This window comes from Cryphonectria parasitica (assembly GCF_011745365.1).
Source record: "Cryphonectria parasitica EP155 unplaced genomic scaffold M406scaffold_4, whole genome shotgun sequence".
Taxonomy (NCBI): Eukaryota; Fungi; Ascomycota; class Sordariomycetes; order Diaporthales; family Cryphonectriaceae; genus Cryphonectria; species Cryphonectria parasitica.
Window position 1 is genome coordinate 5,028,321 of NW_024468912.1, and position 22,284 is coordinate 5,050,604.

At 57.3% G+C, this 22,284-nt stretch overlaps 4 protein-coding genes across 4 annotated transcripts; 1 reads left to right on the top strand and 3 right to left on the bottom strand.

Moving 5' to 3' along the window:
- Window positions 1-483: 483 nt before the first annotated feature.
- M406DRAFT_255199 (uncharacterized protein) lies at window positions 484-9,698 on the bottom strand (the record flags this gene model as incomplete). Its single annotated transcript, XM_040917017.1, has 15 exons — window positions 484-1,332; window positions 1,412-1,735; window positions 1,848-3,581; window positions 3,648-3,808; window positions 3,901-5,446; window positions 5,477-5,730; window positions 5,823-7,126; window positions 7,163-7,773; window positions 7,883-8,417; window positions 8,579-8,594; window positions 8,676-8,993; window positions 9,073-9,130; window positions 9,265-9,351; window positions 9,429-9,500; window positions 9,597-9,698. 15 exons carry the CDS (start codon window positions 9,696-9,698, stop codon window positions 484-486), a joined length of 7,971 nt encoding a protein of 2,656 aa, XP_040777570.1.
- A 942-nt stretch (window positions 9,699-10,640) lies between these two features.
- On the top strand, window positions 10,641-18,667 carry M406DRAFT_38109 (uncharacterized protein; the record flags this gene model as incomplete). Its single annotated transcript, XM_040924050.1, has 4 exons — window positions 10,641-11,264; window positions 11,350-16,083; window positions 16,141-16,806; window positions 16,856-18,667. The coding sequence occupies 4 exons, from the start codon at window positions 10,641-10,643 to the stop codon at window positions 18,665-18,667; spliced, it is 7,836 nt and encodes a 2,611-aa protein (XP_040777586.1).
- A 163-nt stretch (window positions 18,668-18,830) lies between these two features.
- Window positions 18,831-20,125, bottom strand: M406DRAFT_339769 (NAD(P)-binding protein; the record flags this gene model as incomplete). The annotated part of the gene is made up of 5 exons (XM_040921483.1): window positions 18,831-19,364; window positions 19,424-19,711; window positions 19,906-19,924; window positions 19,983-20,034; window positions 20,098-20,125. The coding sequence occupies 5 exons, from the start codon at window positions 20,123-20,125 to the stop codon at window positions 18,831-18,833; spliced, it is 921 nt and encodes a 306-aa protein (XP_040777571.1).
- Window positions 20,126-20,692: 567 nt separating this feature from the next.
- M406DRAFT_37368 (uncharacterized protein) lies at window positions 20,693-22,075 on the bottom strand (the record flags this gene model as incomplete). Its single annotated transcript, XM_040924025.1, has 1 exon — window positions 20,693-22,075. The coding sequence occupies one exon, from the start codon at window positions 22,073-22,075 to the stop codon at window positions 20,693-20,695; it is 1,383 nt and encodes a 460-aa protein (XP_040777572.1).
- Window positions 22,076-22,284: the final 209 nt, after the last annotated feature.

A 22,284-nucleotide genomic window follows, 5' to 3' on the forward strand; every position in this document is an offset into this window, starting at 1 on the left:
TAAACATGGGCTGTTCATAACGCAAAGTGTGCGAAGGCCAGTGAGTCACTGGCCCAGGGCCGTGCACGGCCCCTCCAGCCAGCCAACAGCCAGACCTGTTGATAGCCTCAGATAGCTGGCCTCGTGGCGTTTCTCTTCCTTTTCTCTTTTCTCTTCAGCGCTCAGCAATGCAATCTTTTTGCCCACACACACAAAGTGTGTGAGTCCGACCGTTACGCAGCTATATAGGCCACAGCCGTTTCCAGTCAGCTGGGAGTGGTCACTCCTTTTAGCTGTCACATACAAAGTCCTTGGCTCTCAACAACAGCTAATCCTCCCATAAAGACCAGATATTCCCAATTTCAAGGATAATGATCTTCTCATATCCAATAAAATAGCTTGTTGTCCCAGCTGCACCGTGAGAATAGTCATCAATAATGCGTCAGATCCGATGGACTCCGAGTCTTACCTTTCCTGCTCATAGTAGTTCTGTTCATCACGTGCTCAACCATCCCTGGGCCGCAGGGATGCATTCAGATGACGGCTTTTTGACGCAACCAGGCGGCCGAGGACATCGAGTGACGGGTTGTGTAGGATATCAAAGATGGAGATCTCGGCGCCTGCGCGGACAGCCAGGATATTTCTCAGCTCAACGGCCACCAGGGAGTCAACGCCATAGTATGCGAGGCTCTTGCTGGCGTCCACCTCGGCCTCGGGCATCGTGAATATCTCGACAAGCTTCTCGCGAATCCCTCGGACGACGACCTGGGCCGCAGCGTCCAAGCTCGCTGCTTGGGCAATCTTGCTACCCATGTCTCGATCCTCCAGCGCCCTGTCCCCAGAGGAGGCCAGCGTCTGCGCCGAGACGGCCTCGCGGTACCGAAGCGGTGCAAAACGCATGTCCCACCCCATGCTGGTCTTGGTCCACTGCGGACCTGGGCCGGTGTTCAGCCCCAGAATAACCTGTCCACAGTGGGGGTTTACCACGGCAAGCTCCACGACCCGGAGCACGTCGGCCTCTGAGAGGAAGCTGTAGCCCAGACCGCGCAGGAAGTCGATTGTTGTTTTGCTCTCGGAGACAAAGCCGACGGAGCGGACAGGGCCGACGTCGATCGAGGCGCCCACGAGCTCGCGTGCGTTTCGATGCGCGGCCAGGGCATCCTGGAACGTCCCGCCGGCGGTGTAGTGTGCTTGGCCGAGGTTTCCCACGACGGCGGCGCCTGAGGAGAGCAGGATAAAGAAGTCAAGACTTCCAGGAGTCTCGAATGCACGGTGCAGGTTCAGACTGCCTCGCACCTTGGGTGCCGTCACCACCTGGTAGTCTTCCAGGGTCATCCGGTCCAAGAGGGTGTCCTTTTTTTTTTTCCCCGTCCTCTTTCAGCCTCGGGGTTATACATTGGAAGTGAGACGTAGACAAAGGCAAAGAACTTACCCGGAGTACCATGGCACCATGCACAAGCCCACGAATCGGGGGCATATCCTCTCGCCTGCAGCGCAGCACCTCGTCCAGCTCCCGCGCGTCAGCAACATCGCAGCTGCACGCCCTCACCTTGGCCCCTAGGGCAGCTATCTCGTCCTCGAGAGCTGCCACTCTCGCATGAACTGTGCCGGCATTTCGAGACAGGATGAGAATGTTCCTGGCGCCGTGCTGGGCCATCCACCTGCAGACGGACCGCCCAATCCCTCCCAGGCCGCCGACGACCAGATAGGTGGCATCCGGGCGAAGCCTGACAGCGGCCGGCGCACGAGGCTGAACCTGTTTGGTTTTTTATACAGTTATTTTCTCAGTCAGCCTGTCTGGTCTGGACTGTGCAGGTCTGTACCTCGAGAGCCCGCTGGGGATAACAACAAGATTGAGCAACCCTTACCATGACATGTTCGTCGTTCCTCACTGAGGCAACGATCTTTCCGGTGTGCTTACCGGCCTGCATGAGGCGAAACGCCTTGTCGAGGTCAGCTAGAGCGTAGACGATCGGAGGAGCCAGTGCCGACATGTGGCCGTCACAGAAGAGCTGCATGACGGTCTGCATGGTGCGGCGCACGGTGGCGCCCTGGAATAGGCAGAGCTGGAGTACGTCGATGTGGAGGAAGGTGATGCAGCGATCAAAGGCAGCCAGCTCGATGCTGCTGTTGCGCACCAGATCACGCTTGCCGATCTCAATAAAACGGCCAAAGCGGCTCAGACAGCCGAGGCTCTCGTGAAGGAGCAGGCCCGAGAGCGAGTTCAGGACCACATCCACGCCCTGGCCTTGGGTAGCAGTCTGGATGCCAGGCCCAAACGAGGTGTCACGACTGGAGAAGATATGGTCGTCGGGGATCCCATATCGCTCGACTAGCAGAGCTCTCTTCTCAGACGTGCCAACTGTGGCAAAGATGTCAGCGCCGAGAGACCTGGCCAGAATGATGGCAGCCTGGCCAACGCCGCCTGCTGCAGCATGAATAAGAACACGCTCGCCCCTCTGCAGGCCCGCCTTGTCGACCAGGGCGATGATAGCAGTGCAGAAGACGACGGGGAATGAGGCGGCCGTAGTGAAGCTGAGGTGGTCGGGAATGTGCGCGGCGTTGGTGTAAGAGGTGCGCACGCGGCTGGCGTAGCTGCACCCCACCAGGAGCGTCGCGACGCGGTCCCCAGGCGCAAAGCCGCCCTCTGAGGCAGCACGGACGCCAACCCTGGTGACCACACCGGCGCACTCGAAGCCCATGGCGGTGTAAGCGCCTAGCTGGCCCATGGCCACCATGACGTCGCGGAAGTTGACCCCAAAGGCGTGCGGCTCGACCTCAAGGTGGTCGGGATCCATGCTGCCGCCACCGTCGTCCTGGCCAGAGTTGAAGTCGAAGTCGACATCGTCCCTGAACGACATGGTGTCTAGGAGGCCAGGCACACCGACATGAAGGCGCAGCACGCGACCTCGCTGACGAAAGGGCTCCCCGTTCGGCCTTTGTATTAATGATGATGATGAGGAGGAGGAGGAGGAGGAGGAGGAGGAGGAGGAGGAGGAGGAGGAGGAGAGAAAGTGGTTCTTATCGATGTCCTTGAGATAGCGCAAGACATGAATCACGCCATGTCGTTCGCAAAACTCAAAATCTCGGCCTTGCCCCTCGCCCGTCGTCGTCGTCGTCGTCGTCGTCGTCATCGTGGCTGTTGGTTCCGTCGCGACCAGCGTAGCCGTAAGGAACTGGCAGAGGAGCTGGGCCGTGCTCTGCAGCCACGTCTCGGCGGTGCTTGGGTCCAGGTCCAGGCTGAAGAGACCCTTGGCGCCGTATTCCATCCTCGCAGACCGCAGCAGCCCCGTTACCATGGAGGCGCCGCCCAGCAGCTCAGACCCCATGCACGCTCCCCTGGTCACCCAGACCAGACCCCTGGAGAGGGCACAGAGGCGCCTGATGGCATCCAGCTCCGGACCGGTGGGCGCCTCGAGCACGGACCGGCCGGCCAGGTCGCCAACATACACACACAGCTTGTCCTGCGGGTCGGCCGTAGTCAGACCCGCGGTGGTAGGCGCCCTGCGTGTGCTGCAGGCCACCTCGGCGACGAGAGCGTGCATCCAGCTCTCAGGAGGGTTCAGCTCTGCGTCATCAGCCGTCACTATTAGCATGGCTGGCTCTCTTTCAACGTCGCGGCCATTAACCACGTCGTCGCCATCATAGCCGTTCTGCCGAGCCGAGACGGCCGTGACAGTTGTCACTATGGTGCTATATGCGCAAAACTCCTCCTCCACGCAGTCACGGACTTCCAGGTCGGCTCCGCTGAAGCCGGCGTCCTGAAGGATGTGGTCCCACGCGGACCTTGTGAGCAAAGAGACGTCGGGATGGGCGTCTGTGGTATCGACTGTGTAATCTGGATGCGGAATTGATTAATCATGGAGTTTATAAAGCTGAAAGGAGGAGGGAAGTGAGCAAGGAAGTGGGGTAGAAACTCACCTCGCCACCACTCGTCCTGCGACAGCCCCCACACAAAGGACGTGTCAACCTGGTCCCGCGCGGCCTCAAGAAAGAAAACCATACCTCTCGGCCTCAGCAGCCGCCGAACCGTCCTCAGGACGGCTCCAAGGTTTCTAGAGCCTCGCAGAACGTGAGATGCCACCACCAGGTCGTAGGACGCCGCCTCGGGGTGGTCCTCGTGCTCTGTTGTATCCCGCCCCAGGTCGAGCTGTCTGTACTGAACCAGGCTACTCCATGGCCCTAGCTGGCTCCTGAGCGCGTCCAGCTGGGAAGACGACTCCATGTCCTCACTCGAGAGCCCCACGTCATAGCACGCGGCAAGAGGGCCCCATCCAGAGCTGTCAGACCCGATCACGCCGAGCACCTGACGGCTGAGAGCGCCTCGGTCCTGTTGCAGCAGCCCTTGGCTCCCGATATCTAGTATCCTCGCCCTCGGGAACCTGCGCACCGTATGGCTCACCAGGGCGGCGAGCGCCTCACGGGAGCGGTGGGCCTTGACGGCGTCGGCGCGGTAGCGGCTGAGAAGGGCATCTGCCAGCATGAGCTGCTCTGGGGTCTTGTGGCGCCGCAAGATGGAGGCAATCGAAGGCCCCAGCCGGCACACCATCTCGCCGTTGACACTCGAAGCCTTAACCCGGGCCAGGAGCCGTCTGACAGACCTGGGATCATGATCATCCTGGGCCCATGCTGAGCTGTCTGGAGCGAGCTTGTCATCCCGAGCAAGCCCGTCCAGGGTCCTCATCCAGCTGTGGTACCGCTGGAAACGCCGCTCGAGACTAGCCACCTCTGCGTCGGCCAGGGAGCGCAGGGCTTGGCGGACAAAGTATACGCAGACACGACGCAGGCTCACCATGGCCTCTGCCTCCCCCTCGGGCATGGTGTGCTCGAGCTCGTGCTCCAGGCCGCTGCAGAGCGGTGCAGAGGTGATATCTGGCACCCACAAGGCCAGCGACACCTTGTCGTCCCTGTATGCGCCCAGCCCGGTCAAGTCATGCGCAAACGTGCCCCCAAGCGACTGCATGGTGAGCCCCTCGATGCCTACCACGGGTTCTCTGGTGGCCTGGTCGAGGACAGCGACTGAGAACTGGACGTGGTCCGCCGTCCTGTGCGAGACGGAAGCATAGGAATCAAAGGCGTGTCCTGGGCGGCTTGCGAGGCCGCACCTGACCCACAGGGACCTGACCGATGTGGGCACGAGGGCCTGCTCGAGGCCGCCGGCCTGGGACTCGGGAAGCGCACAGTAGGTGCTCTGGATCACCGTGTCCAGGGTCGCCGGGTGGATGACGTGCCTGTGCTGGTGGCCTTGGGGCATGACGGATGCCATGTCAGGGATGGTCAGGGTGGACACAGACGCGAGGGACCGCGCCCGGATGGACCTGAGGTTCTGGAAGCTGGGCCCGTGGAAGATGCCCAGAGTCCGCAGGTTGTTGTACACGTCCTCTGGAAAGATCCTGACGTGGTACGCCTCGTGGTTCTCGGGTTGGCCCCTAAGGACATCACCAGCAGCTGCCCAGGGCGGTTGTTGCTGTTGCTGCTTGTCGCTGGCAGGGTCAACAATCACCCTGACGAGGCCGTGGCAGACTTCTGTCCAGACGTTGTCAGCCGTGACCGACTGGATAACGAATTCGGCCCAGCCGCTGGAATAGATGGCCTTGTCGCTGCACAGACGGAACTCCACCGTCACCTCGATGCCCGTCGGTGTGTCGGGAATGAAGAGCGCCTGTGGGATCTCGACATCACGGAGGTGTATGCCCTCGATGGCATCTTGCCTTGTGCCGCCGTATGCCTGTACGGCTGCCTCGATCACCACTGGAAGAGACAACCAGAGTAATCAGTTATCTCATTCAAATCTCGCTGTGAACCGAAGAGTACGAAAAAGGAAAAAAAGGGGCCTGCCTTACTGCACAGCATGCCGGCACCAGGATACACCATGTTGGACTGGATCGTGTGGTCTCTCACCCATGGTACGTCTGCCTCCCTTATTATGTTGCGCCAGACAGGCCTGCTTGGGTTGCACGCCGGGTCGAGAGAGCCCACAAGGTCATGAGGGGCCTCCCTCCGCCGCTTGTAGGCTCTGCTCTGGCGGGGTTCGTACCAGTAGCGCACCTGGTGGTTCCAGGGATAATGAGGCAGGTCTGTGAGGACCCGTGCTGCACCGCGGCCCATGCTGTGAGGAAAGTTGATGGCGGCCAAGTCGACGTCGCAGCCGTGCCTGAGCAGCTGGCACACAAGGTCGTGCATGGTGGCCGTCGCATCCACGCCACGGACAAGACACGAGCCGTATCCAGGTCTATGTTGTTGTCCTGCTGTATTTTGATTGTTCTTGTTGTCAAGAGCAGAGCCGGCGAGGAGCCATGATGTGATCTCCCGGATCGGCCCTCCCAGGGACGAGTGAGGGCCGATCTCGATAATAAAGTCAACAGCCAGCGGAGACGATGATGATGATGATGATGATGATGATGATGATGGCGACGAAGAAGAGGGCTGCACGTCATCAGGCCTGCACAGGGCAGACAGCGCACCCACGAACTGAACGGGATCTGACAGGCTCCTGGACCAGTGGCCGGCATCCAGCAGCTCCCCGGCCGATGTGATGCGCCGGCCAACCGTGGGCGAGGCAAAGATTAGGGGCAGAGTGGTTGTCTCTCCACCGAGATGCGCTGGCACGCTGAGATCGACGTTGTCGCTGATCCACCTCTGGTACGCTGCCGAGGTGAGGGGCGAGATGTGGTGGGAGTGGTAGGCTGTGCGCACCCGCAGCCGCCTGGAAAACACCCCGTCAGCCTCGAGCAGACGCTGGACCTCGACGACGGCCGGTACGTCACCAGAGAGGGTCGTGCTCGTCGGGCTGTTGATGCACGCCACGACCAGCTTTCCCCTCGACGACACCCTGGCGATGTAATCGCTGCATGCCTCGTGACCGAGCCCGACCGCAATCATACCTCCTTCGGACTCTGGCACGAGCTGGCCCCGCGCATACGCGATCCCGATAGCACTCCTCTTGCTCAGGACGCCTGCTGAAAACGCCGAGGCGATCTCGCCGCTGCTGTGGCTGGTGATGGCCGAGGGCTCGATGCCCCAGGCCGAGAGCAGCTCCACCAGCGCGATCTGGAGCGCCACGCACGCCGGCATGCTCACATCCGGGCTGTCCAGCCTGGACGCCTCGGCAGTGCTCGTCAGCTCGTCTGTAGGACATGTCAGCTCGCTCACCAGGTCACTCGAGAATCAGGAGAAGAGAGACTTGCCCATGAGGGACCAGCTCCACCCAAAGCGTTGCAACATGCCTTCAGACTCGGCCAGGGAGTCCCTGAAGACCGGGTAGATGCCAATCAGCTCTCTGCCCATGGCCCACCACTGGGCACCCTGACCCGTGAAGACGAAGCCCAGCCTCGGCCTCTCAGCTTGCGGCCTGGTCGCCTTCATCCCTGCCGAACCGAGTGCCGCCGTGAGACCTGCGATATCGTGGGCCGGCGTGGCAGAGACGCAGGGGAATCTGCTCCGGCACTGGCCAAGGGTCAGGGCGAGGTCATCTAGCAGCTGCTGTTCTCGGTCCTCCCCGCAGCATCCCTCAGCCGCGTCGGTGAGGTACCTCTTCAGGTTGGCGACCGCCGCCTCGGTGGCCTCTTCGTCCCTGGCGCTGAGCACAAAGACGCGTGGTCTTCTCGTTCTTGTTGCTTTTATTGATGTTGTTGTCACAGGCTGCTCAACCAAGGGCCCAACACCCGTCGAGGCCGAGAAGGAAGAGTAGCTCTCCAGGATGGCATGTGCGTTGGCGCCGCCGTACCCAAAACTATTGATCGAGGCCCGGCGGACACCGTCGACCTCAGGCCAGGGCTCCAGCGCTGTTAGAACCTGTCATGATGGACCTTGTCAGCTGTCTCCTGGCCCATTCACGAAGATCCTCCCTCCCGGCTCGTCCACGCGGCTGTTCTTCCTGCATATGATTAATGATAACACGCACCTTGAGATGCCACGCCTCGAGGTTGATGGCCGGGTTCACGCTGTCATAGTTGATACTAGGGGGAATCATCCCCTTCTCCAGGGCCAGGGAGACCTTGATGACGCTCGCCAGGCCGCTGCACGTCTCTGTATGGCCGATGTTGGTCTTGACCGAGCCGATGCGCAGGGGCACACCACCGCCTGCCCGACGGCCGGTCTCCTGGAACACGGCAGCGATGGAACTAACCTCGATGGGGTCGCCAACCGGCGTCCCGGTCCCGTGGGCCTCGAAATAGGTGGTTCCCAAGGGGTCGAGCCCTGCCCGGCGGTAGCACTCTCGGACCAGCGCCTCCTGCGCCTCGCCGCTGGGTGTCGTGATGGTTCCTGTCCGCCCGTCGCAGTTGGCCGCCGTCCCACGGATGACGCCGCGCACTGGATCACCATCACGCAGAGCGTCGCTTAGCCTCTTCAGCAGCACCGTCGCCGAGCCCTCGCCGCGGCCGTATCCGTTAGCCCGGCTATCAAAAGCGTGAGACTTGCCATCAGGTGACAGGAGGCTGAAAAGTGTTGTCGTTAGCGACAAAAAACAGAAGGACACCCCCCCCCCCCCAGACAAAAAGGAGGGGGGGAAGACAAGGGAAAAAAAGATTGCTCATCAAGTAGAAGTAATAATCAGGCTTGGAAGGAGCGGGATGGGTTATCTATTTGTGCCACGTACGTCAAAGAAGAGAGGACTATCATCGTTGTGGTAATCAGTCAGGATCAGGTTAAGCATAGCAAAGCAGCACAGAGGTTGCCCCGAGGACAAGACATACCAATGAATGCGCCAGGATCCAGGATCAGGTTCGACCCCCCCACCACGGCCATGTCAGATTCTCCCGTCCGCAGGCTCTGGCATGCCTGGTGCAGTGCTATGAGGGTGGTCGAGCACGCCGTGTCTATGGTCATGCTCGGACCCCGGAGGTCAAAGAAGTGGGAGACGCGGTTTGCTGCCAGAGCAGAGCTCGAGCCGAGGGCAGAGTACCGAGGGAGGCTCTCTGGGTCGCGCAGGTGGCTCTCGGCGTAGTCGTGGAAGAATACACCGGCAAACACCGATGTGTTGGACCCGGCAACGTCTCCAAGCCTGAGACCAGCTTTGATGGAGGGTGTCCGGTCAGTCTTCTTCATCCTCTAGTCTGGTTCCAGGCTCTGCTTCTCTGGGTGTCCACTCACCGCTCTCGAGTGCCTCGAATACGGACTCAAGCTGCAGTCGGATCTGAGGATCAATGGCCTGAAGACAACAAGCCAGGTGTCAGCCATATATATATGTACATATACATCTTCCTGCCTTTTAACCCACTTGAACCTCTTGTATCTTCGGCCTGGAGAGAGGGGGGGGGGGGGGCGGGGAGTGAGAGATCTTACCACTGCCATCTCAGACGTCAGGTTGAAGAAGTTGGCATCGAAAAGAGCAGGATCCTCAGACAGGAAATGAGCCCCACGAGCATTGTGCTGATGATAGCTCGGTCATTTATTAGTTGAGCCGCTTGTCATCTTTACAATTGTATGTTTCATCTTGGAACACGTACCGTGTTAACCTTCTGGGGATTTGGGTGGTACGCCGCCGCAGCGTTGAACCTGGACGGCGGAATTTCGCTCCACTGGAGGAAGTCATCACAGCGACTGACATATCAGCGCAAGCCATACTAATCTCACTATCTGCCTTCTTTTTGGATAACATTCAGAGATTTACTTACCGCGCTCCGCCCTTCAGCACACATCCTCCATAATGCTTCTGGCGTATCCACGCCGCCGGCGAACCGGCAAGCCATGCCAATAATAGCAATGGGTTCTGACATGTTTCGTGTGAAGAAAGAGAGAAGAAATAAAATCGAAAACAAACACCCCAGGTCGTTTCTATGTGTGGGTATCGGGATACTATGTTCCTGGGCGTATCTGCGTTGCTTTCCGTGCGAACACACACAAGACCGAAGCTGATGTTGCGCGGAGACTCAGGTGCAAAAGCCTCTGGAGCACCACTGTCGTCAAAGAGCAAGCAAACATGGATGGTAGCGCGAGACGCTACCATAGCTCAACTATCGTAGAGTAACCAGTCCAGAGGGAGGTAACCACTAGATGATGCCGAGGTCACATGAACAAACTTATACTTGCTTGTTCCTGTGGTGTCACCGGTAAGGGGAGTGGTTATTAGCAACTATGGTAAGAATTTACAAAGTTCAATCAAGTAAAGCCCAGAAGGAATTTCTGCGGTACCCAACAGACGTGATCAGCATTTCGTAATGTACTTCTACAATCGGGCATCTCAGCACGTCTGTTATGCATTCGTGCTGCGCTCAAGGGAGGAATGCGACCTTGGCTAGGCCGGCCCCCAACAACTTCATTACGGAATATAAACGGCGTGGTCGCAAGTCCGATATCAACTCCACCCGCAACTCCGGTGAAGAGGAAAAAAAGGGGGGAGGGGGGGGTTGGGGGCGGTATTAACCTGGTCAAGTTCTTCTGCCAGGCTCCTTTGCCGATGTAACGGTCCTCGAGATAACGACCAGCTTCGACCTCTCCTCTGACAGAGTGTGAGGAACAGCCGTGGTAAAGATGTCGAGAAAATATGGTTCTCAAGCCCTGGCTGAAGTATTTTTGGATCCTACGCTCTTCCCCCCAGTTACTCTGATGTTGAACAAGAGTTGCCAAGAAACCGGGAAAACGCCACCAGCACAATCTACTGGCCCACGACAAGACGGCTGTCTCTTGCATTGAGTAGTATTTTGCCAAGACTCATCGCGATGGAGAGGAACGCAACTCCAGCTGGTTCAGAAGGAACTTTATATGTGTTTGGTCCGCAGGCACTGTCGCTCCACAGAGGCTACTTCAGCAGGGTGCGGTCCCACGTCAAGACCGACCCAGAGGCACGATGGGTGCTCGACGCTGTGCAGGACTGTCTCGACAGCTGGGATGCCCTCGAAGATGCCATTCCCGACCTGCGGCAGATCCAGGGAAGAGCACAGCTGGAAACATTGTTGGGCTGGCTCCAGAACGAGATCCCAGACCTGGCAGGCCCGTCAACGCCTCATCTCTCCAACACTATACTGGGCCCTCTGGTCATCATATCGCATCTCTGGGAATATGAGCAATTTCAACAAGGACGGCTGGACGGGCCCAGGGGAGAAAATGAAGTAGCGCTGGGCTTCTGCCTTGGGATTCTTAGCTCGGTTGTAGTTACCTACAGCCTCAGCCGACCTGAGTTTCAAAGGAATGGCGCAGCAGCACTCCGCCTGGCCATGGCTGTCGGGGCGATTGTCGACGCCCAGAATGTTGGTCCGGGCACCTCGTCCTCTCTTGCGGCAGCATGGAACTCAATCGGTAGAGGGGACCTAGAGATGGCAAAGATCTTGGTGGAATTCCCAGATGTGAGTCCCTCTCATTCTGGTGAAGAAAATGAAAAGTAAAAGAAGAACGAGTTTGGCATGGCTAACAAGCTTGATAACCTACCAGGCGTACCTGGCAGTGTCCTACGACCGCAACCGAGCAACCTTGACGGCCTCTAGAGCCTCGATCATGAGCTTGAGGGGGAGGCTTGACACAGCTAGAATCACCACGTCGGAGTTAGGCCTTCACGGCCGATTCCATAACCCAGTCCATCAAGAGAACCTAAAGTCCCTGCTCCGATTCTGCAGCCAACAACAGGGGTTTCGATTTCCAAACGCCTCGAGCCCAGCTATGCCGCTGCAGATGACTTCGACAGACCGGACGACAGTGCATGCGTTCTCCATGTCAGCAGCCCCTCATGAGGAGGCACTGCGGGCAATACTGCTAGACCATTCGAACTGGATCGGGACATTCTCCAGGGCGCTAGAGACTACACGGCGCTCGTCATCAAGTACGACTGTGCGGGTCGTGTCATTTGGACCTGAGCGGTGCGTTCCCCCGTCCATCTTTCAGGAGCACCACACCCATGTCACGCACTTTGGCGAACTTGATGGCCAACATGAAGATGCCGAGATACGCGACGACGACATTGCCGTCACCGGGATGGCATGCAACGTAGCCGGCGCAGAGGACCTCGAGAGCTTCTGGGAGATCCTCCTGGCGGGCAAGTCCCAGCACAGAAAAGTCGCAACAGACCGATTCGTCTTCAACACCGTCTTCCGACCCGACCATGATCCAGGACGAGACTGGTTCGGAAACTTCATCGAGGATGCTCAGGCCTTTGACCACCACTTCTTCGGCATCAGTCCCCGCGAGGCCGTCTCTATGGATCCCCAGCAGAGACTGCTCCTACAGAATGCGTACCAGACGGTCTCGCAGTCGGGCTATCTCCAGGACCCTCCTCACCAGCGGGACCAGAGCGTGGGCTGTTATATCGGTGTCTGCGCCACGGACTACGAGGGAAACGTCGCGCACCACGCCCCTACCTCCTTCTCAGCCACGGGCAACCTACGAAGCTTCATCTCCGGAAAGGTTAGCCATTATTTCGGCTGGACCGGGCCTGGGCTTACTATTGATACAGCCTGCTCATCATCTGCCGTTGCTATTCACCAGGCCTGTCGGGCCATACTAAACGACGAGTGCAGGGCGGCTTTGGCCGGGGGAACAAACTTCATCAGCTCTCCGCTGTGGTACCAAAACCTAGCCGCAGCTTCTTTTCTCAGCCCGTCTGGGCAGTGCCGGCCCTTCGACGCCAGGGCTGATGGATATTGCAGGGGGGAGGCCATCGCCACTGTGTTCCTCAAGAGGTTGTCACGGGCGGTTGCCGATGGTGACCCGATCTTGGGCGTCATCTCTGCTACTGCCGTGATCCAGAACGACAACAGCACGCCCATCTTTGTGCCCAACAGGAGCTCGCTCTCCGCGCTGTTTAGGGACGTCTCTCTCAAGTCACAGACACCCGCGAGCCAGATATCGTACGTTGAGGCCCACGGCACAGGAACGCCGGTCGGTGATCCCATAGAGTTCGACAGCATCCAGTCCTTCCTGGGCTCGGGGTCTCGGGGCCTGGACAGCCCACCTGGCCCGGCACAACTGGGCTCTGTGAAAGGGCTCGTTGGGCACACGGAAGGGAGCTCCGGTGTCGTGTCTCTCATCAAGGTCCTGCTGATGATGCACCATGGCCTGATTGTCCCGCAGGCCAGTTTCGACAGCACGAACCCGTCCATCAAGATCTCGCCAGGGGTGTTGGAAATCTCCAGACAAGCCGCACTGTGGCGCACAGGGCCGCAGATTGCCCTGATCAATAACTACGGAGCATCTGGATCAAACGCGTCCATGATTGTGAAGCAGGTGCCCGGGCTGTGGCGCCGAGATCGTCATCGTCTACGCCATGTCCCTGTACACCGCGACGAGGTGCCGTTTTGCATCAGTGGGCGCCACGATGGGAGCGTGCGAGCTTATGCAAAAAGGCTGTGCCGCTTCATTCTCCGGAGCAGGGACATCAATGCGAAAGACATGAGCCTGGCAGACTTTTCTTTCAACCTGGCCCGGCAGTCCGACTGGTCACTACAGACAGCCGCCATCTTCACCAGCAGCACGCTCGAGGAGCTGGGCCAGACCCTGGCCGGCATAGAAGAGGGCAGGATCTTGCCTGTTCGACTGCCGGAGCCGCAACCCGTTATTTTTTGTTTTGGTGGTCAGATCTCGACCTTTGTAGGGCTGGACCGGGCGGTCTACGAGTCCTGCAAGATATTGAGGGTTCACCTCGACCGCTGCGATCGGGTCTGTCAGAACCTCGGAGCAACCAGCATCTTTCCTGGCATCTTCCAGCTCGAACCAATCTCGGACCCTTCTGAGCTACAGCCCATCTTGTTCTCGATGCAGTACGCATGTGCTATGGCCTGGATAGAGAGCGGCCTCCAGCCGGCTGCCCTCGTCGGGCAGTCCTTTGGCGAACTTGGCGCCCTCTGTGTGTCGGGCAGCCTGAGCCTATACGACGCGCTCCGGATGGTCCTCGGGCGATCAAGAATCATCAGAGACTCGTGGGGCCCTGAGAAGGGGGCCATGATAGCCATCCAGGGCGAGCTGCAGGATGTGGAGGCCCTGCTGGCTGCTGTAGGCGGGGGGGCCTCTATCGCATGCTTCAACGGCCCTCGCAGCTTCACGGTCGCCTCGACGACACGCATTGCTGATGCCCTCGAGTCGGTACTACGCAGCCGCAAGGACGGACTTGCTGTTATCCGGTACAAACGGCTCAACGTTACTCATGCCTTCCACTCGGGCCTGGTTGACCCTCTCAAGGACAAGCTACAGGAATTGGGTCGAGGTCTCAGCTTTGCAGAGCCGACGATCCCACTGCAGCGGGCAACCGAGCTCCCATGTAACGAGCTACCCATGGCAGGCTACGTCTGGGAGCATATGCGACAACCCGTACACTTCTCTCACGCAGTCCAGCGACTACAGCAGAGATATCCTTCAGCCGTGTGGGTCGAGGCTGGGTCGAACTCGAGCATCACAAACATGGCTGGCAGGGCCCTGTCCGACCTCAAGAGCCATGTTTTGCTGCCGGTGAACATCACCAGTGGGCACCCACTGCAGCAGCTCACAGAGGCCACCATGAGCCTTTGGGAGGCGGGAATACGAGCCAAGCACTGGGCGCATCACAAGTCACAATCCAGGGAATACAACTTCATCTGCCTGCCTCCTTACCAGTTCGACAAGCAGCATCACTGGCTTACCTTCAAGGAGCCACCCCGAGATTCACCGCGCCCAGAGGGCGACACACAGATCGAGGAGACCCAGGACCTGCACACGTTTTTGGCCTACAGAGACAGCAACGAAAAATGCGCCAGATTCCGAGTGAACACGAAAACACAAAGATATAGAGATATCGTGTCTGGACACATCATTGCGAGGACGGCACCCATCTGCCCGGCAACCCTCGAGGTCGAAATTGCCGTCCAGGCCATACTCAGCATTCGTGGCGTGTCTTCTCAGACAAGGTCTAGACCGCAGATCCGAGACGTGCACAACCTGGCGCCCGTCTGCGATGGACCCGGTAGGACTGTCTACTTAGAAGCTCAGCCAATCAGCACAGCACCTGATGCGTGGGCGTTCAAGATCTTTAGTAGCGAGCCAGACACGGCCAACAAGACGGTCTTGACGTACGTCACCGGAGAGGTCCAGTTCCTCGAGACGGAAGATCCAAAGTTGCGCGCGGGACTCGGCCGTCTGGAACGGCTGGTCAGCCACCAGCGGTGTTTGGAACTCCTACAAAGGCAAAATGCGGACAATATACTCCAGGGGCAGGCCATCTATAGGCTCTTTTCGGATGTGGTCGATTATGGTCCAGCATTTCGCGGCCTGCAAAAGCTCGTGGGCCACGGACATGAGGTGGCCGGCCGAGTCGTGCGCCAGCAGAGCTCCGAGCCCTGGGCCCTTGACCCGTTCCAGGCAGACTGCTTCAGCCAGGTCGGGGGAATCTGGATCAACTGCTTCGCCAATGACAATCCTGATGACATGTTCATCGCTTGTGGGTTCGAAGAATGGACCAAGAATCCGGTGGCCGCTCTTGACCCCGAGCCGAAACACTCGGATGGCCACAAGGCGTGGAACATCTTTGCCGTAAACAGCCCGGACCAAGCTGGCAGGAACTTTTTGACAGACATTTTCGTCTTTGAGGAGAGATCTGGGCTGCTCGCCGAGGTAATCCTGGGCATCAGATATTCCAGGGTGACCAAGGCCTCCATGTCGAGATTGCTGACCCGCCTCAGCTCTGGACCACCACCGCCGGCCACAGGCGGCGAACTTACCCTGCCCAAAGCAGAGTACCTAGGCAAGGAGCCAGAATCCAGAAAGGGGCCGCCCATTGCACCCATGGATGTGTCTCTGGGGCCAGGATGCGCGACTCGTCAGGAGAACGGCGGGACGAGTCTCTCGTGGAAACTCAAGACTGTCCTTGCCGATCTGAGCGGGATAGATGCCAGTGAGATCAAGGACGCCGTCCAGCTGGCAGACATGGGGATCGATTCGCTCATGAGCATAGAGCTGGGTCGAGACATCCAGTCAAGCTTTGGTTGCAGCCTACCAGCCCACGAGCTGATGCACATCGCTGACTTCCCAGGCCTCCTGGCCTGTCTCGAGAAAGCAATGGGCATATATCAACAACCCGTCGCCGACGCCCAGAACCTGGAGACTACCAGCAGCAGCAGTAGAAGAAGCCCTACTCAAGATGAATCGACCGAGAGTTCAGTAAGCAGCGGCGTCAGTGTTGCCTCAGCATCCATGCATACGCCAGCTGTGCTGGGCAGCGACGACGCCGAAACCACAGCCTTACAATGCTCTGAGTGGGTGGAGACTCACACTATTCTTCAAATATTCAAAGACTGCAGGATACTGACGGAGAAAGCTGTCCAGAAACATCGGTGTTTGGGATATGTGAAGGACGTCCTGCCGAGGCAGGACAACCTCTGCGCTGTTCTTACCGTGGAGGCTTTCAGAACCCTAGGATGTAACCTGGTCACGGCTGAGCCTGGAGAAGAGCTGGTCCGGATCCCCCACGCGCCACAGCATGGGCGCCTATCGGATTACCTCTACAGGCTTTTGGAGGACGCAGAGCTCGTCAAGATCGTCGACGGCCACATCACCCGTACGGATACCGCAGTGCCATCGTCAGGCAGCAGAGAAATGCTGCAGGATCTGATGCGAGACTGTCCTGACCACCACTTCGCAAACCAGCTGGCATACTGGACAGGCTCCAGGCTCGCAGACGTTGTTCGTGGTAAGGTTGACGGCCTACAGCTGATCTTTGGCAGTGAGAGGGGGCGCCAGCTGGTCGCAGGCTTATACGGAGACTCGTTCCTGAACAGGCTATCTTATAGCCTGATGTCAGACTTTCTCAGCAGGCTTTTGAGACAGGTCTATGGGCTACATCGGAGTGGCGGCCCCATCAATATTCTCGAGCTGGGGGGAGGGACTGGCGGCACCACCAAGGCGAGTAATCTGACCATGGGATTAATAATAGTCATTACTCCACATCATCTTGGTTGATTATACTAATTGATCTGCACAGTGGCTACTCCCGATGCTGGCCCAGCTGGGGCTCCCAATTCGGTATACATTCACAGACATCTCACCCTCCCTGGTCTCGGCAGCACGCAAGGCACTCAAAGGGTACCCCTTTGTGAAGTTCTGCGTGCAGGATATCGAGAAGCCGCCGTCCCATCCGGAGCTCCTAGGATCCCAGCACATCATCATAGCAACTAATGTCATACACGCAACGCACTCGCTGGTAGGCTCGGCCAGGAATATACGCCGCCTCTTGCGGGCAGACGGGTTCCTCCTGATGCTCGAGATGACTAACAGGCTGCACTGGGTAGACATGATCTTTGGCGTCCTGGAGGGCTGGTGGCTTTTTGACGACGGGAGAGAACATGCCATCGTGGACCAAGACTCCTGGAAGAGAGCCCTACAGGACGGGGGCTTCGCCCATGTGGATTGGACAGATGGCGCGACCCCGGAGGCCAGCATCCAGAGAATCTTTCTTGCCACAGCCTCGAGCCCAGCACGCGAGGCGCCACCTCACCTCTCGTCCTCCGAACAAGAACCGGTACGTGGCCCAGGTAGAAGGAGGTCCTGCTCCCGGGAAGATGAAGTCAACGGTTACGTGTCAGCCTTTTCGGAGGGATTCAGCATACCCATACCCAGCGCCACGCGATTCGACAAGACCGAGGCCCCTTCAAGCAGAACAAGATCAGTACTCGTGACGGGCGCGACCGGGAGTTTGGGCTGTCACTTGGTCGCATACCTTGCCAATCTCGACGAGGTTCAAACCGTGTACTGTTTGAACAGGCGCGGCGGTGGCGATCCGCTGGCACGACAGACCGCGTCGCTGCAGTCAAAGCAGCTCGCCCTCGACGCCACGGCGCAGTCCAAGGTGAAGGTGTTCGAGGGCGATGCAGCGCAACCTCTGCTGGGCCTGCCTCCTGACGTGCACGATGAGCTGGTGGACAATGTCACCCATATCATTCATAATGCATGGCCCATGAGCGGCAGGAGACCTGTGCAAGGGTTCGAACCACAGTTCAGGGCGATGCGCCACCTCGTTGACCTCGCCTCATCGATCGTGGTGCGTCGTAATATAACCCTGCAGCACAAGATCACGTTCCAGTTTATCTCGTCCATCGCCACAGTCGCTTATCATCCGTTGGTCAGTGGATGCGCCGACGTGCCTGAAGAGCGCATGGACTATGCCTCGGTCCTGGCAAACGGCTATGGGGAGGCCAAGTTTATCTGCGAGCGGATACTCGACGAGACGCTTCACAGATATCCCGAGCGCTTTCGCCCAATGGTCGTGCGGCTTGGGCAGGTGGCTGGGTCGAATGTGACCGGGTACTGGAACTCGCTCGAACATTTCCCATTTATCGTCAGATCAGCGCAGACGCTTGGCACTTTCCCCGATCTCCAGGGGCCTGTGTCCTGGACTCCGGTCAACGAGGTGGCTGCTGTGTGCACAGATCTCTTGTTGAATCATGAGGAGCCGTGTTATCCGGTCTACCACATCGACAGGCGGCTGCAGATGGGCTGGAGAGAGATGATCCCCATCTTTGTCAAGACGTTACTCATGCAAAAAGAGGACATCATCCCTTTTGGAGACTGGCTGCGGCGCGTGAGGAACTTCCAGGGGCAGGAACGAGATAATCCCGCAGTCAGGTTGATGGACTTCCTTGAGCAGGACTTTGAGCGCATGTCCTGCGGTGGCGTCCTCCTTGGCACGAGGCACACCCACGAGCACTCGGAAACCTTCAGGCAGGCCAAGAGTCTCGACAGCAATGCCGTGGTGAGGTATATACGCGCATGGAGGGACACTGGATTTTTAAACTAACGAGAAGTATGATTTCATTGAGACCTAGTCAGAAAGACCTGAATGCAATCACGCTGTTGTTGCTGATGAATGAAACATACGGGCTCTGATCAGGTCTACCTGCGGTGTTGGCCTCGGGACAATCTGGATTGGATTATCTAAACTATTTTGTGAACTTTCAACCTCAAGAATTTCTCCCGGCACTGGTCCTTTGTCCTACTTCGAGAAAAGAGCGGACAGAATCTCCCACGCATGTCTCCAGATCCCTATACTCCATCCCAAGGATCTTATAGGACTTTGTATTATCAAACCCGTAGACGTCGTGAGGCATGTCGTCTGCCACATCGATCGGCGGCATTTGTGATGCCATTCCAGGATATAGCCTTCGTATAAGATCTGCAATACGCTTGTTGGAGAAATAACCACTGACCACAAGAAAGCGCTGCCCACCTGCTCCAGGCGTACTCAGCGCCCGCACATGCGCCGCGGCAACGTCTCGCACATCGCAGAACAGATACACCGGGCCTGTCGGGGCAAGCATGTCTCGGAACTTGCCCTGAAGCATATCTCTTATTCTTTGATTAGAGGTGTTCAGGTTCTGAAGGGAATCAAGGTGTGGTGCGGCAGGCCCGAATACCAAAGGCGGATTGAGGACCACGAGATCGAAGGCAGGCTTGTGTTTTTCAACAAAGTCGAACGCCGCGCGCTCCGCATAGATCTGACTAATTCAGTCTTTGCACATCCCGTCGGACGATGGCCAGAGGAGGAGATGCGTACCTTCGCTGCACGATAACATAGCTTGGGAGAGACTGCTTCCTCGGGCGTTGTGGTTCCGAAGACTGTTTCGTCGTAGACTTTGGAGTGCCGGGAAGGGTTCAAGATAGTCGCAGACGATGAGAGAAGTACAAACCTCCTGACACTCGGGCAAACATCGATGACGGACTGAAGAATGCCCAGCGTTCCCTTCACAGCTGGGTCAATGAAATCGGCCACCGGATCGACTATATCGAAGTGGTAGGGGGTAGCTGCGTGGATAACGTATCGAAAGGGTCTCGAGCGAAGAACCTAAAAGATTTTTTTCCTGCCCTTTCAGCACGTTGTTCTTACATGGCCATTCGGTCGTTACATTCTGAGACAAGCCTTACGTCTTCAAATGCATGTTCTTCGGTGATACACGGCACAGTTACATAATGCAAGGTCCCAGGCTCGATATTCGGATAGCTTGACAGAACACAACGACCTTTTTCTTCAGATCTCACCGTCACCGTCACCAAGAATCTATGTTCACGTGTTAGTACTCTTGACAGCCAGCTGCAGCAATTACAGCCTCACTTACTTGCTCTCTAAAAGTGCCTTCCCAATATAGAACGCTATAAAGCCGTTGCCTCCTGTCTAAAAATCAACAGCTCGATCGCTTCTCACGCTGAGAGCCTGGCAATCCTTAGTCTTACCTGTCAAGAGAACATGGCACCTCGCCATTCTTCCTGGAGATCTCAAGTTCTCCTCAAAGACTTTAGGCCGTCATTGAATTTTCATACGATAAATTGCGAAACTGAAATAGTTTTGAGAGGCAGATGATTGAAAATGTCTCCAATTTTTGTATCTCCTCTCCGGGTCTTGCAACCTCCCAATCCCGGAGTTTCCGAGCGACAAGTCCGGTGCTGTTGCTGGGGGCCTCCGGGAGTGCCCCCGAGACTTTGCTAACAAATACATTTTCTGCCGGGCCCTTGTGAGCATGGCCTTTGTTAGTCTAGACGGTATCTGGGCATGGACGACGAGTTGTGTCGTCCGAGGGCGCCCTGTTTGGCCCCTATTTGGCCCTCATCGCTCGTGCAAGAAGTGTACTACTACCCAGCAACAGCACACAATTCCATAACGCCCGCACAGATGAACTCTTTTAGCCTGTAATATTCTTCTCGGAAAACGCTATCTCGTTGAATAGAAGAAAATGGAAAGGGTGGACGAAATACGGACTGCAGGGATTGGCGCAAGTTATTATAGGTAGTCCTTTGAGGGCTGCTGAGACGCTTCTGTTACCTTACTCCTTCACCCGATGAACTCAGCGTAGTGATTCCACTCTGGGTCCGCCCTTAAGCCCGTCAGATCTGGTTCATTCAGGCATACCAGCACAGGCAATTGGGCTGACTCTGTATCAGGCGGGAAGAAATACAGCATGCTTGGGACGGGTGTCAGGTCGGGTCGCCGTACCAATGCTGGTTTCCCCAAGATGCCAAAGTGACCAGATGCCGTGGATCGATGTGTCATAGCTGAGCTGCCCACGTCCAGGTTCAGATCCAGCCCCCCGCCATAGAGCAATTGCGACTTATCGGGAACACCCGCCAAAAAAGTGGCGTAGCTTCGTACCGCCCACTCGTTGTTGGACTCATTTAGGTCCACCCGCATGCGTGATGCCAGTGCTGACAGCGAAAGGTCTTCATCATCAACAAGCTCTCCAAACGTGAAAGACGTTGCCGCGTGGTAAATCATCTGACCCATGTAGCCTTGTGGCTGACCGACTGCTGACCGGGCGTCTATTGCCCGTAAGAATTTTGACGTCGAGTGTCGGCTCGCGCTCCCGTTCGAGAGGCGGATGGCAGCCAATCGTTTCCAATAAAAGGCACAGAGTGCGTCGTTGGTTGAGATATGCGAGATAGCAGGATCAAAATCCAGTGGGTCTGAAGCGGCTGCTTCGATCTCGGCAGCCGAGCGCTGGGATATACGGAATAAGCACCATTTTGCTGAAGATGATAAGGGTTGGTTTTGCTGTGAAGAAGCGATCTTTTTGAAATAGTGGCTGTGATCTCGGACAGGCTGCCCAGGATCCAGCAGTGGAATTACCCTAGATCGATCTATCATTGCCTGGCTGATAAGGTGTTCGGGGATGCCATCAGGCGACATGGCAGTAGCCAGTAGTGTGGCGAACGCAAACACGCCCGTAGCATCCATCAGATTGTGCTGGTTGGAAAGACACAAGATCAAGCCTCCCTTGATAAGGCTTGCCTGGACAGCAACAACCGGAGCAGGGCCGATTTTTTCTTCATCATAACTCAGTGGGAAGCCTGGAAATGGACACAAGATGTTGCCGTCGAGTAGTGATACTGGCCCACCCGCTCGAGATATGGTTTCGAACGACGCACAAGCGTCTTTGAGGTCCTTCACGTATAGCTGTTTGGCGCCCCGAACATTTTCTGCCCATGGAACTGTGTTGAATGTTGCAGAAGATATGGTATCAAGAACGTGCCCGACGACTCTCTCTGAAAGCCAGGGAACAGCTGCAACGACCCTCGCCAGGGCCGTTCTCAACTCATCCACTACGGACTCCTCTGAAATGCCGTCATTCAGTGGGAATATCATCAGACCATGATTGTATGTCTTCAGCTGTGGAAACTGACCAACAACGTCCTGCCAACGATTCGAGGTGAGGTCCATTGGCGTAATTAACAGATTCTCGAGATCAGCTTAAGATGAGGGGGCATTGCTCTGATGAGGTGAGGTGAGGCAATATGATAGCATACAATTCGACTTATAATATCGAAAGAAATTTCTTTTGATGTGCTAGGGTGAGGCAAGGAGTTTATTGCTGGACTCCGAGCTACGAAATTGCTCCACACTTCCGGACCTACTGCTATGCTGCTCAT